At 35.1% G+C, this 19727-nt stretch overlaps 1 protein-coding gene across 3 annotated transcripts in view; it reads left to right on the forward strand.

The window, feature by feature from the left end:
* Positions 1–19727, forward strand: part of PKN2 (protein kinase N2) — a 124893-nt gene that overhangs the window by 81025 nt on the left and 24141 nt on the right. For 2 of the 3 annotated variants that reach the window (XM_079724424.1, XM_079724426.1), the window contains exons 7-8: positions 5169–5354; positions 6328–6437. In XM_079724424.1, coding sequence (XP_079580550.1) covers positions 5169–5354; positions 6328–6437 — 296 coding nt within the window. The remainder of the gene's footprint in view (positions 1–5168; positions 5355–6327; positions 6438–19727) is intronic. The other variant, XM_079724425.1, reaches the window with a different exon arrangement.

Below are 19727 nucleotides of genomic sequence, written 5' to 3' on the forward strand. Positions count from 1 at the left end.
CTATCACAAGATACTTTATACACTCAGTAGATATTTGGTGTCATTTGATAATAAGGCAGGGACTGTACATCTAAGTTTCACCATCTTATGGCTCAGGGCTGAACATATTTTTAATATTCAAGAATTTCAGAATGATCCATTGGTTAAAATATGGTTGTTAAATAGTATTTTTAGAAAAGTAATAAAGCCGCATTTTGGAAAATCAGCTGATATGGCTGGAAATTATTTTCCTTTTCTATTCTGGTTGGCTGCTCTCCCCAACTCTTTAACCTCTTTTTAGTTCTCTCTTTCCCTGTTCTTCATTCCCTTAATGAACTTTACTCATTGTGATGTAAATCACCAGTCTAAAAGGAAATATAATTCTTAAGATATTTTGGTGTTTTAAAAAATTCCTTTATCTACTGGACCTTAAACTAAATATGGAGTTAACTAGGAAGAGAAATAGTAGTGGTATTAATAAAGGATTAGACCTGATAAAAGATTAGCATAAGTAGTAGGAGTATTTACTGGCCTGAGTTTTTACTGTATGCTATTATTTGTGGTTTATCTCATTTATACTCTGGTTTCTTTCGTGGTTGTATGATTATAATACTAAAATTTGCAAATTACTTTGATATAAAGTATAATTTAATTTTTAGTCCAAACTTTGAGACATTTACTAGTTTTTATAAAAAAAGATTCCTCAGAATTAAAGAAAAGTTAATTGTACCAAGATGAAATACTGAATTAGTAAAATTGATATAAAACAATTTTTCCAGAAAGTTAAAAGAAATAAAAAAGTATTTACTTGTTCTAATGGAATTTTAGCTATTGCTTATGAATACAAACATTTACTTTTTGGATTTGCTTGTTTTAAAAATTTCATATTATGGGTTATAAAAGTAAAAAATGTAATTTTAAGCCACTTCTTATATGGTTATATGCAATAGCAATTGTGTCACCTCATAAAAGAAAGAAACTTCTAGATACTTAATAAAGATCTTAAATCCCTGCAGATTTTATCCTAAATGAAAGCAGGTGTTGAACATTGTCATCTCCTAATACATCAAAATTACTAAAATATTTAATAAGCTACCAGGCTTTGAAGTAGTAACCAGATGTTTACGGTTTTCCCAGGATGACTTTTACATCAGAGGATTTACAGTGGAAATGAACTAAGTTTGCTACCTTAACAGCAACAAAAAAGCAAATAAAACACACAGACACAAGTTGTTTCTTTTGAACCAGAATTGAAATGATTTCCATTATACTTAGTCTGCCTTAATACTTTACAGTAAGATAAGATTTCCATAGCCTAACCAAACATAAGATTGAAGTTTCCCCTCATGCTTAGAATCTTTATTGGGACATAATTTATACACTGTAGTATATAAATTTTCACCGATTTTAAGTATAGTTTTAAATTTTTAGGAAATACATATATACTTGAGCCACCATTATCAGTATCCAGTTTTTAGAACAGTTTTGTTGCACATATTTAAAGTGTATAATTTGACAAGTTTTGTCATCTATTTAAAATCTTGAAACCATCACCACAATCAAGATAATTACATTCATCATCCCCAAAAGTATCCTCATGTGCCTCTATGTAATCTCTTTCTTGCTCTCCTCATGCTTTCCTTCCCCACACCTGTCCCCAGGCAATCACTGGCCTGTTTCTGTCACTAGATATTAGTTTTCACTTTGTAGAATTTTATATAAATTGAATCATACAGTGCATACTCTTTTTTTTTGGTGGGGGTGGGAATCTGGCCATTTCACTCTGAATAATTCTTTTGATATTTATCTAAGTTGCATGTATCAGTAGTTCTTTTCAGTTTATTATTGGTAGTATTCAGTTGTGTGAATATACCATAACTAGTTTATCCATTCACCTGATACTTGGGTTTTTTCCATTTTGTACTTTTTTCAAATATAGCTGCTAATAAGATCCCTGTATAGTTTTTGTGTAAACATAGATTTCACTTCACTGGGATAAATACCTAGGAATTGTGTGGATGGATCACATGGTAATTTGCTGATAATGGGTTCTTTATCCATTTTTATATTTGAAAAAGCTTCATTTTTGAAAGAAATTTTCAGTAGGCTTAGAATTTTAAGTTCATGGTTTGTTTCCTCAGTACTTTAAAGATATTGCTTCTCTGTCTTGCTTTCATTGTTTCTAATGAGAAATCTGCTGCTGTCCTAATCTTATATGTACATGTCCTTTTTTCTGGCTGCTTTTATTTTTTTTATTTTTATTTTTTATTTATTTATTTTTTTTTGCGGTACGCGGGCCTCTCACTGTTAATGGCCTCTCCCGTTGCGGAGCACAGGCTCCAGACGCGCAGGCTCAGCGGCCATGGCTCACGGGCCCAGCCGCTCCGCGGCACGTGGGATCTTCCTGGACCGGGGCACAAACCCGTGTCCCCTGCATCAGCAGGTGGACTCTCAACCACTGCTCCACCAGGGAAGCCCTCTGGCTGCTTTTAATACTTTCTCTTATTGTTTGTTTTGAGAAATTTGATTATGTTATGCTTTGGTGTAATTTACTTATTTTTCTTTTGCTCGGTGTTCATTGAACTTCTTGGATACTTCTTGGGTTAATGTTTTTACTACATTAGGCAATTTTTCAGTCATTATTTTTTCAAATATATTTTCTGTTTCCTATCCTCTTTGCTTTTCACCAGGGACTTCAAGTACACATGTATTAGGCCACTAGAAGTTAAACTCACAACTCACATATGTGCTGGTTTTTTGTTGTTGTTTTTGCCCTCCAAGTCTTTGCTTTCTGTCTTCTCTTTTTGATCATTTCTATTGCTCTAGCTTCAAGTTCACTAGCCTCTACTTGTGCAATGTGTAATGTGCCACCAATCCCATCCAGTTTTTTGGGTTTTTAAAAAAATCTCAGTGTTATTTTCATCTCTAGAAATTTGTTTTGTGTTTTTCTGATTTCTTCAGTGTCCCTATTCAACTTTTTGAACAGATGGAATATATTTATAATAACTGTGTGAATGTGTGCTAATCCTAACATTTATATCAGTTTTGTATTGGTTTTCATTTGATTTTATTTTTTTAATGGGTCCCATTTTTCTGTTTCTTTGCTTCCCTGGTGTGATAGGCAGAATATTAAGAATGACTCCCAGAATCCCTCCCCCATGAATAGGATGGGGTATCACTTCTGTGATAATATTACGTTATATGGCAAAGGAGATTTTTGCATATGTAATTAAGGTTACTAATCAGTTGACTTTTGAGTTATCGTAAAGAACAGTTATCTGGGTTGGCTTAATAAAATCACATGAGCCCCTTAAAAGTAGAAAATTTTCTCTGGCCAGTGGCAGAAGGGGAAGTGAAATATGAATCATAAAAAGGATTTTATGTGCCATTGCTGGCATAGAGATGGGGGGGGTCACATGATGAGGGATGCAGGTCAGCTCTAGAACTTGAAAATAGCCCCTGGCTGTCAGCCAGCAAGGAAATAGGATCCCTATTCTTACAGCTGCAGGACACTAGATTCTGCCAATACCCTGAATGAGCTTAGAAGCAGGTTCTTCTTTAGAACTTCCAGATAAGAGCCTAGCCTGGCAGACACAATGATTTCAGCCTTATGAGATCTTTGACAGAGAGTGCAGACCAGCCCACTCAAACTCTGGCCTACAAAACTGTTAAATAATAAATGGGTGTTGTTTTAAGCCACTACATTTGTGATAATTGGTAATGCAGCAATAGAAAACAAATATACCTGATAATCTCTGATTAAATGCCAGGGATTTGGAATTTTAGCTTGTTAGGTGCTGGGTATTTTTGTATTCCTACAAATATTACAAATATTTTTGAGCTTTGTTCTGGGTCATAGTTAGGTTACTTGGAAACAGTTTGATCTTTTGGCTAATGCTTTTAAGATTTGTTATGTGGGACTAGAGCATCATGTAGTCTAAGGGTAATTATTCTCTACTCCTGGGGCGAGACTGAATACTTGGTCTGGAGAACCTTCTGCACAGCTCAGGGATTCTGTCTCTAGACAGCTGTATTTTTTCTTTTACTCTGCCTGTGAAATCTAGCCACCTCAGTCAGTTCAGCCTCAATACTCTCAGTTCTGTCTCCTTAACTCAGGTAGTCCACTTGGCTCCATCTGAGTTCTCCCTCCCTGTGCTGTGTCTTAGATATTCTCAAGGCAGTAAGCAATTTTAGGACTCTTCTCTCAGGGATCACTGTTCTTCATTGCCTGATGTCCCTTTTCTTTAACACTGTTTTTTTCATATTTTTTGTCTGATTTTTTTTTTCGTTGAGTTGAGATTAAATACAGACTTTTTTACTTTGTTGAAAGAGTCCTTTGGTTACTTTTAAATAATTAAAAAATTAAGTTTTAATTATTTAAGTTTAATGGGACAGCTTTTACCAGGAAATACTCTTCCTAAAGTGCTATACTATGGGCAGTATCTAAAATTTTAATACTGAAGCACCATTTTAAATTTTAGTACACTAAGTCTAGCCCAGATGATAACAAAGTCATATCTCCAGATGGCTAAGCTCACAGTTCCTCATTTTCATTTGAACACTTTTAGTATGTATTTGCCTAAGGAAATTATAATTACTTTATGCTTAGATAATTATAGCCCATAATTATTTGACTAACTAAACTATTAAAGTGAGAAGATAATGTTATTTTACATCTCAAATAGAGCAGAACTCCATCTACTTATGCCAAAAAAAAACCCCTATAGTCCTTTTCTGTGTTAACTATATAACTATTAAACACAACTGTTATTTACATTGTCAGATTTCCTTGTTTCTAATTCCTTTATGTTTATTTTAGTAGGCATTTTATTTAGTTTTATGTTTCCCCTCCCACATGTTTTATCCACATAATTCTGTAATTTTTCCATGGAATTATAGAAATGAGTATTCAGATACACAAGAAGTTTAAATAACTAGTTTTGTTCTATGCCCGACAGATAGCTTTTGGCTGGTGCTGTTCTTTCTATACATTTTTTTATAGTTGTTTTAATTAACTAAGAGTTTTTATTAAAGCAGTAAAGATGATAGTTACCTCTAAGATGCTCTGGAAGAAGAGATTTTGTTATTTTAGCAGATATTTCCCCCCCCCCATTTCTGAATATGTAACAACGACATAATTTTATGTTGAGTATTGATGTTTTCTTATTTGATATTTGTTCATGCTACAGGTACTTTGGAAGTTCGTCTAATGGGCTGTCAAGATATCCTAGAGAATGTCCCCGGACGGTCAAAAGCAGCATCGGTTGCACTACCTGGTTGGAGTCCAAGTGAAACCAGATCATCTTTCATGAGCAGAACGAGTAAAAGTAAAAGTGGAAGTAGTCGAAATCTCCTAAAAACCGATGACTTATCCAGTTCAGTAATCAGATTTTTTTAACAATCATATAACAAATTAAAGGGCCTATACAAAGGGCTGAGCAGTGGGGACAGAGAAGAGTGAGACGAGTCAGAGTTGGACAACAAACTTTAAAATTATGATTTCCATAATTTAAATTTAAAATATCAAAAGCTATAATGACAGGAAAATTTAAAAGGCTACAAAATTTACCCTGCTGAAAATATGTTAGAAAACTGAATGACATATAACATTAATTCTTTTGGAATAATGGAATATTAAACATCACTCTTTATGTCAAACTCTTTGTGTCACATCTTGATTCTTTTAATGGTATAATGACACCTCTAAACTAACGTTGAAATTTTGATAACTAACCACTGAACTAAACATGTTTAACTAGGACTGTGTCCCAGAAGTAAACTGAAATGGGGCAGTGGATAAAGGTGGTAAAGTAAAATGGGAGAGGTTTATGAAGTACTTTGGAGACACTCTAAAGTAATCATAAACTATGATATAATTATACAACTGGTGGGAAAGGCATGTGACAGTTCAACCTAGTACAGTATGTCTGTGCTTTCCTGTATATAGAGAGAGACTTTAGGAAAAATGTGAAAATAAAAATTGTTTAAAGTAACAACATTAACAAATAGCAAATGTAGAGGGAGAAAAACTGGATGACTGATATTGATATATAAATATACACACACAGTGACAAACAATTACTGGTCACCTGTTAGTCCTTTCAGTTACATTGTAATATAAATGAAATAGCCATTACTATTTGTGTTTTTGTGAAACACAAAGCATAACTTGGAAGGGTCTAGTGGGAGTGTATATATAAAACTAGCCATTTAAGATTCAAAAGCTTCAGTAGTGAGTAAGAAAAACTTATTTTCAAAGGATCATAAGACTTTTGTTGATATTAAACAGTGGCATTTCTATTTTAAAGGTTTTAAAATATTTAAGCAAGTTTTAAATTGTAATTACAGATGATGTCTGTGCAGTTTTGAAGCTAGATAATACTGTGGTTGGCCAAACTAGCTGGAAACCCATTTCCAATCAGTCGTGGGACCAGAAGTTTACACTGGAACTAGACAGGGTAAGATGAGAATCCTTTTACTTGAATTTTCATTATACTTATAATTCATTTTTAATGTAAATTTTATGTTTTAGAAGACTTTGGTAAGTTTTATTCTTAACAGCATATAAGAAGGACCTAGATATTTTTGACATTTCTCATCTGATGAGGTATACATAAATCTACCTTATCAGATTGTTGCAGGAGTTTTCATTTGTGCAGTGATTTGAAAATATATACTTTGTACTACCCTGAAAGATCAGCAATCAGGTGACATCTAATATTGAAATTTTTTTTATTTTAATAGTGTGCTCTCTGACCACTAAGGTGATTCTTCTGACTCACCACTTGTTGGTTATATTATCAAAGCTGGATTTGAAGTGAGCTATTGTGCTCAGACAACCATTCCTCCATGTATCTCAGTGGCTTTCATGAATAATGTGAGTGGCTAGAATGCAATCTGTAGCTGTAGAACCCAGCAGAAGTTAACTTGGTCCACAGTAGATTTAAATCCATGATGATAACTTTATTATTTAGATTCTGATCTATCCGTTGGGGTGTGGGAAGAAAATATTAAAACTTAATCATAATTTTATCTAAAAAATAAGAAAGATATTAAGCTTTTTATCATTTAGTATTCAGATTGATGGTACATATGTCATTTTAAAAATTACATATATGGGGTGGGTGTGGGATGAATTGGGAGATTGGGATTGACATGTATACACTAATATGTATAAAATGGATGACTAATAAGAACCTGCTGTATAAAATACTAAAATAAAATAAAATTCAAATATAAAAAATAAGATAAAATAAAAATTACATATATTAGTGAGAGCACATTTACAGTGCTTAATGATGATGTGAGGTGGCAATTACTGCTCTGGCCTCTACTTTTAAAATATTTTTTCTAGTTTATTTTTTTCTGTCTCACAGCCAATATCTTAATCAGGCTCTCATCATTGCTTTTCTTGGTTCAGATACTGTGTCTGACACTTAAACATTAAATGTACTTGAACAAAATGCTTAACTTTTTATGTATACCAGTTTCCTTATATTTAAAACTATCTACCTCACTGAAATGTGTGAGGATTAAATCCATGTAAAAATCTTAGGCTAGTGGTAAGAACTCAGTTAATGTTGGCTATTTTTACTAAAGTAATTTACTAACTAATCTCCATGTGTCTAAGAACCAGACTGATCTTCAAAGAATAATACTTTCATCTAGGCATTCATTCTCTAGTTTAGGATCATTCATTTAATTCATTAAAAATTATTATGAAATTATTTGTTCATTTATTCATTGATGCATACTGTATTCCAGGCACTTCCAGGTGATAGATTAGCAACAAACAATATAAACAAGATCTCTCAGGATTTCCTCAAGGAACTTATACCTCAGTGGCTTCTCAGTATATGTCTGATTATTTGCAGACTTTTTACCATTACGTCTGAAACTGTGTATGGTTGCAGTTAAAAAGATATTGAGGACATTGAATACTAGGCTAAGGTGTTTATACTTGTTGGTAGTGGGGATGAGAGAGATATAATGGAAAAATTGATCTTGGGGTATGTATGAAGAATGAATTTGAGAGAATAGAGACTAACGGCATATAAATTGGCAGGAGGTTACTCCAGTGCTACAACTGTAAGGTGAAGAGAACTTGAAGTAAAATGTGGCAGTAGGAATAGAAAGAAAGAGATATATGTAGGAATTGCTGTAATGGAACTCTTAGGCTTAATATTCAGTGATTTTCTGTTCTGTGTCAAGCACCATTCTAGATGCTGGTTATGATTGACCAAAATAGTCAAAGTCCCTATATTTATGGACCTTATATTCTAATGAGGGAAGACAAATAGTTAACAAGTTTTTTTGTTTTAATCTTCAAGGGCAATGAAGGAAGTAAATAAGGTATCGTAAAGAAGGGGGTGGGGGCTATTTTAGGTAGAGGACATAATTAGGGAAAGTCTCTTTGAGGAGGCTACTTTTGACTTGAAACCCAATGGGGGGAAAGTTGCCAGACTTACAAAGATCCAGGTAGAGTGTTCCCAGCAAAGGAGAAAAAACATACAATGCCTTGGGGTAGGAGAAAACTTGATGTGTTGTAAGAATAAAAATCATGAACAGAGATCAGTGTGAAGAAGTAAAATAGCAGATGTAGGTGGGTGTCAGATTACTAGGGTCTTTATAGTCAATAAGTTAGAAGATAGTTGAAGGGCTTTTAATAGGGGATTTTTCATCATCTGATTTAGATGATCAAATAGAAATAATATAAATATAGAAGCTAATAAAAGAGTTAGCAGCCCATAATGGGAAACAGTTTATAAAGAAAGAAAAAAAAGGTCTAACAATCAAATCTTAAGTAGTATTCCAAGTATAGGAGGAGAAGGAAGGTTTGCCAAAGAGAAATAGAAAACTCTGGGTTGGATCAGATCATACCCTAGATCGGATCTTAACCTTATAAAAGCTTATCCAGTGAAGAGTTGCTGGAATGGTGAGGTGATGAAAATCCTGTTACATATGGAACAGTTGAAGGAAAGTGGGATTTAAAATCTATTAAAGAAGAGATTTAACAAAGATTTGGTAACTCTTTAAAGTTAAAAGGAGGAACACGTAAAACAAGAATTAAACTAGTGATGGCAATGAGATTTCCATTTGTGTGTATTGACTCTGATGGATCAGTAGTAACTTTCTGGAGCTCACTGTCAAGGTTTACTGGATGGGTCCTTGTTTATGCTGATCAAGCAGCAGTGTTTGCCAGATGCTAGGAAAAGGGGCAAGTGGTAAGCTGTAGTACATGTTCCTTCCATCCTTGGATTGGCTGTATACTTTGTGGGTGTGGAAGACAAAGCAGAAGTCAATGATGGCAGATTTCATTTCAGTACAAAGAATAGTACTGTTAAAAAATGAACTGAGCTGCTGTAGTAAGTTCTCTCTCAGTAAAGTTTTTTTTTTTTTTTTTTTTTTTGAGGTACGCGGGCCTCCCACTGTTGTGGCCTCTCCTGTTGTGGAGCACAGGCTCCGGACGCGCAGGCTCAGCGGCCATGGCTCACGGGCCTAGCCGCTCCGCGGCATGTGGGCTCTTCCCAGACCGGGGCACGAACCCGTGTCCCCTGCATCGGCAGGCGGACTCTCAACCACTGCGCCACCAGGGAAGCCCTAAAGTTTTTTTTTTAACTTTTTATTTTATATTGGGGTATAGTTGATTAACAAAGTTGCGTTAGTTTCAAGTGTACAACAAAGTGATTCAGTTATACATATACATGTATGTATTCTTTTTCAAATTCTTTTCCCAATTAGGTTGTTACAGAATATTGAACAGAGTTCCCTGTGCTATACAGTAGGTCCTTGATGGTTATCCATTCTAAATATAGCAGAGTGTACATGTCAGTCCCAAACTCCCTAACTATTCCTCCCTCCCACCCTGCCCCCCTGGTAACCATAAATTAGTTCTCTAAGTCTGTGAGTCTGTTTGTACATAAGTTCATTTGTATCTTTTTTTTTTTTTTTAGATTCCACATATAAGCAATGTCATACAATATTTCTCTTTCTCTGTCTGACTTACTTCACTCAGTATGACAGTCTCTAGGTCCATCCATGTTGCTGCAAATGGCATTATTTCATTCTTTTTAATGGCTGAGTAATATTCCATTGTATATATGTACCACATCTTCTTTATCCATTCCTCTGTTGATGGACATTTAGGTTGTTTCCATGTCTTAGCTATTGTAAACAGCGCTGCAGTGGACATTGGGGTGCATGTATCCTTTCGGACCATGTTTTTCTCTGGGTAATGCCCAGGAGTGGGATTGCAGGATCATACGATAGCTCTATTTTTAGTTTCTTAAGGCTCTCTCAATAAAGTTGAATGAGCAACTCATATAAGAGAGATTTAAGGGAATTGTTGTATCAGAAAAAGATTACACTTCCAAGATTTTTTTCAAGTCTGATATTTTCTCTTTTTCAACTCTGATTTTTTTTCAGCTCTGATATTTGCTAGAACTAGCATTATTACATGCTGTAAATTAGCTGTTTAATTAAATAGTTCGACCAATATAATTCAGTCAAGCCCACCAGAGAGGGAAATGCAGTTGAGGTTGTTAGTGTATATGGATATCGTTATATACATGTCTTGTTATATTTGCATCTTCCTTCTAAACTGTGAATACATGTAAATATTTATGACTCTAAAATGTTTCAGTTTCCATTCATTCTTAAATTAATAGTTTTGCTATAACATTAGTCTTGAAGCCAGACAAACTGGATTCATTTACTTATTAGATATTTGATGGTAGACAAGATACATAACCTTGCTACTGGGCATTTATTTCACCATCTCTAAAATGGGGATAAAATATAATCCTTACAGTACTGTTAAGAAGAAATGCTTTGTGTTGCCTGGCACATTTAGCTACTCAGTGACTTTAGTTCTTTCTTTAGCCCTAGGCTGTGACGTGTGGCCATGAATTTGAGTATAATGGAGCATGTTAAGTAATGGGAAATTAACTGGTTGAATGTCATTTTCTTTCATTTCAGAGCCTATTTAAAGTAATTATAGGATTTTAATGAGTGTTATGATCAAAATGAAATTTAAGACATTTATTGTTAAAGGGAAAATGGCTGGTTAGAAGATTTCTTTTGTAGCCAGGTTATTGTGTTAGAGTTTTGTATTTAAAATAGAACTTAAAAGTAGTTAAGTGTCTTGCCATCATTTTATAATTAAGGAAACTGAGAAACAGAGTGATTACATATTGATAAATTCCAGAGCTGGTACTAGACCTCGAGTGTCCTTCAAAATGCTGTTTCCTCTGTGGTGACTTGTATGAGATAGACAGTTAGTGGCAAAAAGGAGGAAACAGCAGAAGATGATGAAAGCCTGGTAAAGAGAAAATAATTTAATATTACCAAAGCTACAAGCTTAGAAAACTAGGAAGACTGATAACTGTTGATTGGTTGTTTTTACTTGCACTTTTAATCCTCACCTAAAATTGTTTTTCTTCTTCATGGCGTCAGACTTTCTTCCCACTTTGGAGTAATCCTCCCTTAAAAACGTTGAAGACACTGCATAGCTAAGTAAAGCTATTCTCCCTGAGGCCAGTTAGACCTTCTGGGTTCCTGATATGCATGTTATGTATCCCTAATTGGATTATAACCTCCTCTTTGGAGGCCACATTCCTTATTGTGATAAATCCTTCTGTTTACACAGTACATTTTATTTTTCATGTGCTTTTTTAGTCTTTTACTTTATTCCTTATATTTATAGAATATTTATAGAAAATGTTTATAGAAACATTTATAGAAAATATTATTTTAAACTGACATGTTCATGCTCAGCATTTTGCCTCAAATGTCAAGTTTCTTTCCTATGACATTCTGGAACTAAGTTGTCTATACTGTTTCTATCCTTTCCAAAATACAAAAATCCATAGGTCTTTTTATTTATTTTTTTTTTATTTTGGTCTCGCCACGTGGCTTATGGGGTGTCAGTTCCCCAATGAGGGGCTGAACCCGGGCCATGGCAGTGAAAGCCCAGAATCCTAATCACTGGGCCACCAGGGAACACCCAGATAGGTCTTTTTTGAGTTTTGAGATACTATAGAAATTATCTAGATCTAGGATGATCTAGAAAAATTCAGTCATGTTCCTGGGAGCTCAGGGCTCTGCAGAATTATTTCAGATGGCAACACAGACCCTTTTTTTTTTCTTTCTGTCTTGAGATTCTGGGTAAGATGTCATTTGGAATTTGCCGCTTTAAAAAAAAAAAAAAAGGTTTGAAAATTGCTGGTGTAATCCAGCCCCATCATTTTACAGATTAATAAGGATATTATTATGGCCTAGGGGTTAAATAACTAGCCTAAGCTATAATCTAGGATTCTGAAGTGTCCTGTCAGTTCTGTGTTCTTTCTGTTATCAGGTTACTCTTTTTATATTTTCTTATAAAATTTGGTCTTTCTTTATGTTTATTATAAACACAGTAGCTATGTAATTTCACATTTTTTCTGAATTCCCTCAGCCCTCCTGCTGTAAAAGTTTAATCCTCCCATGAGAGATTGAAATAAAAAGCAAGACCCTTTATATCTAACCTTTTCCCATTCACATTTCCTTTTGATTAAGTTTGCTAATGTAATAGAGAACCATCTTTATCAATATTAGAAACAGGATGAACTGAAACTTAGAAAAATTTTAGCAGGAGCCAGATCTGTTAAGAGCAGAGTACTAGAGAATGTTCACTGATCAATGGAAAAGGAAGAAGAGAACATCCAGGAAGTGAGAGCCAGTAAAAATGTAATAGGGTTAATAGATTAGAAGTAATAGTGGCATTGAAAGACCAGTGAATGTTGAGGGACTAGAAAGAGTGAGCTAGTAGAATGTTAGGAGGTGATGGTCAGAGAGAAGGATTCAAACAGCTGAGATTGTGGAAAGATTGTAGATATTGGTAGGAGTGAGAAGCTAAGGTATCCAAGAACTCAAGGGATTCTTATTATTTATTGGTTTCACATTTTCAAAAATTGCCTATACATACTACTCTTAAACCATCCACACTCCTATCCTCATTCTTCCAAATAATTAGGTTAAATCAGTAACTTAATGTTTATATTATTATGCTTTGTAAATATTGTTGTTACAGATAAACCATGTTCCTAACCATGATTACATTCTCTTTTTAGTACCAAGACCCGCTTTGGGCAAATAATTGCCCTTTTTTTAATTGTTTATTTTGTTTTGCTTTGCTTAGTTTTCTATACACCTATCCTTTATCACCAGAATCTCCAGAAGGACTCTAGAATAACTCTATGTAGGCAGTTGTATCAGCAAGCTGTCAGTCATCCTTGGACCCACTCTACTCCCCAGCAACATCCTTTCTGGAGCCTTACATCTTTCTGCTCCAATTTAAATGACTGCTATATAGCTTTTATCTTTCACCATAATCCTGTTGGATCACCTGAGTCTTGAATTTCTCTTTCAGATTTCTTGTTTTACTTCCTCATTTTGGTGGATCATATCCCACATTTACATGCTGAGAAAAGAGTGAATGAAAGTTTTAGAGATCTTGCATATCTGAAATATCTTTATTCTGCTGTCATGCTTGGAGTCTAGAATTCTAGGTTGGGGATTATTTTCATTAAGAATTTTAAGGAATTGTAGTCCTAGTATTGTAGTTGAGATTGCTTATGTGTCTTTGATTTCTAATCTTTGATTTTGATTTGCTTTTTCTTTTTTAAAGATTTTAAGATTTTTATCTTTTTTTCCCTGGGGTTCTGTGATTTCTTAATGGTGTACCTTAGGTGTAGGTGGTTTTCACTCTTTGTGATAGGTACTGTGTGGCACCTTCAGTTCTGAAAGCTCATTCTTCAGATTTGAGAAATTGCATTTATTTGATAATTTCCTCTTCATTTTCATTGTCTCTCTTGCTAATTGAACATTTTAGACTGATCCTCTGATTTTCTTATCCTTTATCTATTGTCTGTCAGTGTGTCTTTTTGTTCTGCTTTCTGGGAAAGTTTGATACGTTTGCCAAGACTTGATTGACAAACTTATATCTGATATTATATTTTTAATTTCTAAAAGTTTATTCTTTTAAATATCTTGTTTTCCTCTCATGGGGGTAATATCCTCTCTTACATTTTAGAGGATATCAGTTTTACGTTTTCTTCTCCCTGAATTAATTGTCTTTATTTCTCCTGAGATCCATTTCATATTCTCTGTTTATCATATTGCAGATTTGGTGAAATGTGTGGCCATCCTTGGCTGTCTTAAAATGAGCCATTAAGAAAAAGATTGGAAGTTTTGTATGTGGGGCTCTTCCTTACCCAAGTTCTGAACTAGTTAAAAGAAAAAAAAGGTGTGACTAATGAAAAGTAAAATGTCATTATGAGCTGATATTTGAAAGTGTGGTTGGGTGTGCAACAATAATGGGGCTATACTCAGTTCCTTAGATCATTGTGGGCTCCAGCCCATATAAAACTTAAGGCATAGCAGAGAAAAACAAATTGTATACTTCCATTTAACAGCCTGGCTCGCAAGGAAAAAAGGAAGAAATGGACTGGATTATTCATGTCCAGTTTCTCTCCCAGTCTTTTATCAGATAACTCACTCCAGGAGACGAATAAGAGGGTTAAGGTAGAGATCCAGATATTTAGGAGAAGAATGAAAATTATTCCTAATAGAAACCATGATAATGAGCAAGATGCTTTCCTCCCTATAAAAGGATAAAAATGCATGCAAATATCTAAATGGGGTGTGAAACATCTTAATATAGAACAAGCCATAGAATAGAAATACAAAGAAGTTTTAATTTCTTCCATGTGTGAGCTAACATTCAGCATATTACTGTTGTTTTTGTCTGTACCACGCGGCTTGCAGGATCTTAGTTCTCTGACCAGGGATTGAACCCAGGCCACTGCAGTGAAAATGCCAAGTCCTAACAACTGGACTGGCAGGCATTTCCCACATTCGGCATATTGTTTAATCTGAGATGCTATTTTTTTGTTTGTTTGTTTTAATATTTATTAGAGTATAGTTGATTTACAGTGTGTGTTAGTTTCAGGTGTATAGCAAACTGAATCAGTTATACATATATCCACTCTTTTTTAGATTCTTTTCCCATATAGGCCGTTACAGAGTATTAAGTAGAGTTCCCTGTGCTGTACTGTCCTTATTGATCATCTGTTTTATATATAGTATTGCATATATGTCAATCCCCATCTCCCAATTTATCCCACCCCCTTCCTTACCCCGTGGTAACCCCCTGGTAAACAAATAAGTTTGTTTTCTACATCTGTAACTCTATTTCTATTTTGTAGATAAGTTCATTTGTACCCTTTTTTTAGATTCCACATATAAGCGGTATCATATGATATTTGTCTTTGTCTGACCTACTTCACTCAGTATGACAGTCTCTAGGTCCAGTCCATGTTGCTGCAAATGGAATTATTTCATACTTTTTTATGGCTGAGTAATATTCCATTGTATATATGTACCACATCTTCTTTATCCATTCCTCCATGATGGACATTTAGGTTCCTTCCATGTCCTGGCTATTGTAAATAGTGCTGCAATGAGCACTGGGGTGCATGTATATTTTCGAATCATGGTTTTCTCCGGATATATGCCCAGGAGTGGGATTGTTGGATCATACGGTAGCTATAATTTTAGTTTTTTAAGGAACCTTCATACTGTTCTCCATAGTGGCTGTACCAGTTTACATTCCCACCAACAGTGTAGGAGGGTTCCCTTTTCTACACACCCTCTCCAGCATTTATTGTTTTAGATTTTTTGATGATGGCCATTTTGACCAGTGTGAGGGGTACCTCATTGCAGTTTTGATTTGCATTTCTCTAATAATTAGTGATGTTGAGCATCTTTCCATGTGCTTTTTAGCCATCTGTATGTCTTCTTTGGAGAAATGTCTGTTTAGGTCTTCCACCCATTTTTTGATTGGGTTGTTTCTTTTTTTGATATTGAGCTGCATGAGCCATTTGTATATTTTGGAGATTAATTCTTTGTCGGTTGTTTTGTTGTTCAAATATTCTCTCACATTCTGAGGGTTGTCTTTTAGTTGTGTTTATGGTTTCCTTTGCTGTACAAACACTTTCAAGTTTAATTAGGTCCCATTTGTCTATTTTTGTTTTTATTTTCATTACTCTAGGAGGTGAATAGAAAAAAATCTTGCTGCAATAAAAGAGTGTTCTGCCTATGTTTTCCTCTAAGAGTTTTATAGTATCTGACTTTACATTCAGAATGGTCTTTAATCCATTTTGAGTTTATTTTTGTGTATAGTGTAGGTAGTCTAATTTCATTCTTTGACATGTAGCTGTCCAGTTTTCCCAGCACCACTTATTGAAGAAACAGTCTTTCCTCCATTATATATTCTTGCCTTCTTTGTCATAGATTAGGTGACCATAGGTGCGTGGGTTTATCTCTGGACTTTCTGTCCTGTTCTATTGAGCTGTATTTCTGTTTTTGTGCCAGGACCATAGTGTCCTGATTACTGTAGCTTTGTAGTATAGTCTGAAGTCAGGGAGCCTGATTCTTCCAGCTCTGTTTTTCTTTCTCAAGATTGCTTTGGCTATTCGGGGTCTTTTGTGCTCCATACAAATTGTAAAGTTTTTTGTTCTAATTCTGTGAAAAATGCCGTTGGTAATTTGATATGGATTGCACTGAATCTGTAGATTGCTTTGGGTAGTATAGTCATTTTCACAATGTTGATTCTTCCAATCCAAGAACATGGTATATCTCTCCATCTGTTTGTGTCATCTTTGATTTCTTTCATCAGTATCTTATAGTTTTCTGAGTACAGGTCTTTTACCTCCTTAGGTAAGTTTATTCCTAGGTATTTTATTCTTGAGGTGCTGTTTTTTAACTTATAATGGAGCTATAATAATACTTACCCTTTTTACCTCTTTTGCTGCTTCCCATTCTATTACTATCAAATGACACATTGTATCCTCTGAGGCTATATGAGTTCTCTGAGCCAATGAGCCATATATATAATTGTCTTTTCCCCCCACCCCTCTATCATCTCTTGACCACCAGGCACTTGCCAGTATCCTTAAGGACTTTGGTTCTTCACTCCAGCATCCCATCATCATTATGGGGGATTTTAAACATCTAACGATCTAAACAACAACCCATTTAACATATTATTTCAAACTTCTTTGAATGCGTCAACCCCAGTATACCTTTGCTCCTTGTCATTTTAGCAATGAATTGTTCTGAAATCTTAAATTTAGTATCCTAAACTGTTACAAAATCTGCATAAAGCACTTAGTTTAACCCCTTGTACATAATGGTTTTGCTGTAAATGATAGCTTATGTTATTATTGTTACTCCTCTGGCTCTTTTACTTCTTTGTTACCACACAGCTAGATGTTTGGTCAAACATTTCTATTTCCTTGATTCTTCAGGAAGTAGTTTAGGAAGGGGCCATCAGAAAATTTCATTTTTTTCTCTGTTTACCCTAAAACTATTGTTACCCTTTACCATTTCCTTACTGATGCCTCCACAGCATCCTCTGACCTTGTCTTTATAGGTGTGTAGGTCTTGGTTGGGACATAAGATACATGATTAGAAATAGGAACTGTATGTGTATATACTGAGGCAGAAAAGTTCATAATAGGTTTGGAATAATAGTGAGTCTTTGAAACTTTTTCTAGGATGTGAATTGATATAGGGTGCAGTGATATATAACTGTTACAGCACTAAATAGTTTGTATCACAATTGTTTACTTTTCTTTTCTGCTCCCACATCTATAGGGGGCAGACTTTTCAAGCAGAGGTCATAGCTTTGTATTCTCCATTATCTCAGTCTCGCTCTTCTCTGTGTTTCTCCTTTTCCCAAAAGATCCTAAGGTTTCCTTCTTTTTGTCACATTAGTTCCAGCTGAGAATCACCCTCATTGAACTCCTAAACTGAAAACAGATATTACTGTTTCCTGAGGTGGTAGTTTTCTCTTTGCCCCATAGTAGATTCTGATGGCCTCCCTTCCCTGTCCTTCTCTTTGTCTCTGGAGGCTGATAGCTGCGGGTTTGAATCAGTGGGCTCTGACATGAAAGGGGAGACAATGTTAGAAGATCTAAGGGCAGGAGGAGAGGGTAATCAGGGTGTTTGTTTCCTTCTCTCCTTCCCTTTTTTACAGCAGTGTTCATCTATGGCTGCAGTTCCTGTTTGACAGTCCCTTTTCCAAGATCCAGTTCTCACTGAATTCTGGTAACTGTTTCTTCTTGCTCATTCCGGCTAGGAGTGGTAATAGATTTCTACTATAGCTAATCCTCAGATACTTCCCATCCTTGTTGATTCCTTAACCTGAATCTTACCTTCATAAATAGCCAATTTTTAAAACTTAAACTCTTTTTGAGTGTGCAGTCTCTTTACTGCTGGGATCCTAGTTGATGTTTCCCAAGCCTGTGTTGTCCTCAGAAGCCCATAGAAGACCAAGTAATCAAAGGAGGAGACCAATTAATGTGACACCTGACATGTGCACCTTTACAAATCTCACCTTTCCTTGGCTTTTGAATTTTCCATGCTTTGAATAATTTTCTCTCTTTTAGTAGCTGCAGAAAATTTGCTTTTTGCCCTTTCTTTCCTTTTCAGCAGTGAAACCTGCCTCTCATTTTCACCTATCAGAGGTTCCCAAACTTTCTCAATTCACAACATCCTCAGTGTTCCAGTAATTCTTTTACAGTGCGTCTCTAGGCCAAAAGAAATACCCCGTAGTTCCATTTATTAAGAAGTAGTTACTGTGAACTCCCTGACAACCAGTGGTTAGGACTCCATGCTCTCACTGCCAAGGGCCCGGGTCCGATCCCTGGTCAGGGAACTAAAATCCCACAAGCTGTGTAGTGTGGCCAAAAATTAAAATTAAAATTAAATTTAAAAAAGAAGTAGTTACTAACTAAAAAGCTTGTGCACAGCAAAGGACACCATCAAGAAATTGAAAAGGCAATCTACAGAATGGGAGAAGATATTTGCAAGTCATCTATCAGATAAGAAGTTAATATTGCAAAATATATAAAGAACTTGCACAACTCAATAGCAAGAACAACAAAAAACAAATAATCTGATTTAAAATGGGCAAAGAAACTGAATAGACATTTTTCTAAAGAAGATATCCAGATGGCCAACAATTACATGAAAAGGTGCTCAACATCACTAATCATCAGGGAAATGCAATTCAAATCCACAGTGAGATATCACATGTTAGCATGGCTGTCATCAAGAAGACAAGAGATAAGTGTTGGCGAGGATGTGGAGAAAAAGGAACCCTTGTGCACTGTTGGTGGGAATGTAAATTGGTTCAGCCACTGTGGAAAACAGTATGGAGGTTCCTCAAAAAATTAAAAATAGAACTGCCATATGATCCAGCAATCCAACTCTTGGGTATATATTCAAAGGAAATGAAAATAGGATATTGAAGAGATATCTGCACTCCCATGTTCATTGCAACGTTATTCACAATGACCAATATCTGGAAACAGTCTGTGTCCATCAAAAGATGAATGGATAAAGAAAATGTGGTATATATATACCATGGAATATATTCAACCATGAGAAGGAAGGAAAAACTGCCATTGTGACAACATGGATGGACCTTGTGGACATTATCCTAAGTGAAAGAAGTCAGACAGAGAAAGACAAATATTACATGGTATCATTTACATGTGAAATCTTAAAAAGTCAAACTCATAGAAACCAAGAGTAGAAAAATGGTTGTATGGAGAGGTTGGTAAAAAGGTACAAACTTTCAGTTATAAGATAAATAAGGTCTGAGCATCTAATGTATAATGCAATGTATAATGGTGACTAGT

The sequence above is a fragment of the Hyperoodon ampullatus genome (genome assembly GCF_949752795.1).
Source record: "Hyperoodon ampullatus genome assembly, chromosome: 2".
Lineage (NCBI taxonomy): Eukaryota > Metazoa > Chordata > Mammalia > Artiodactyla > Ziphiidae > Hyperoodon > Hyperoodon ampullatus.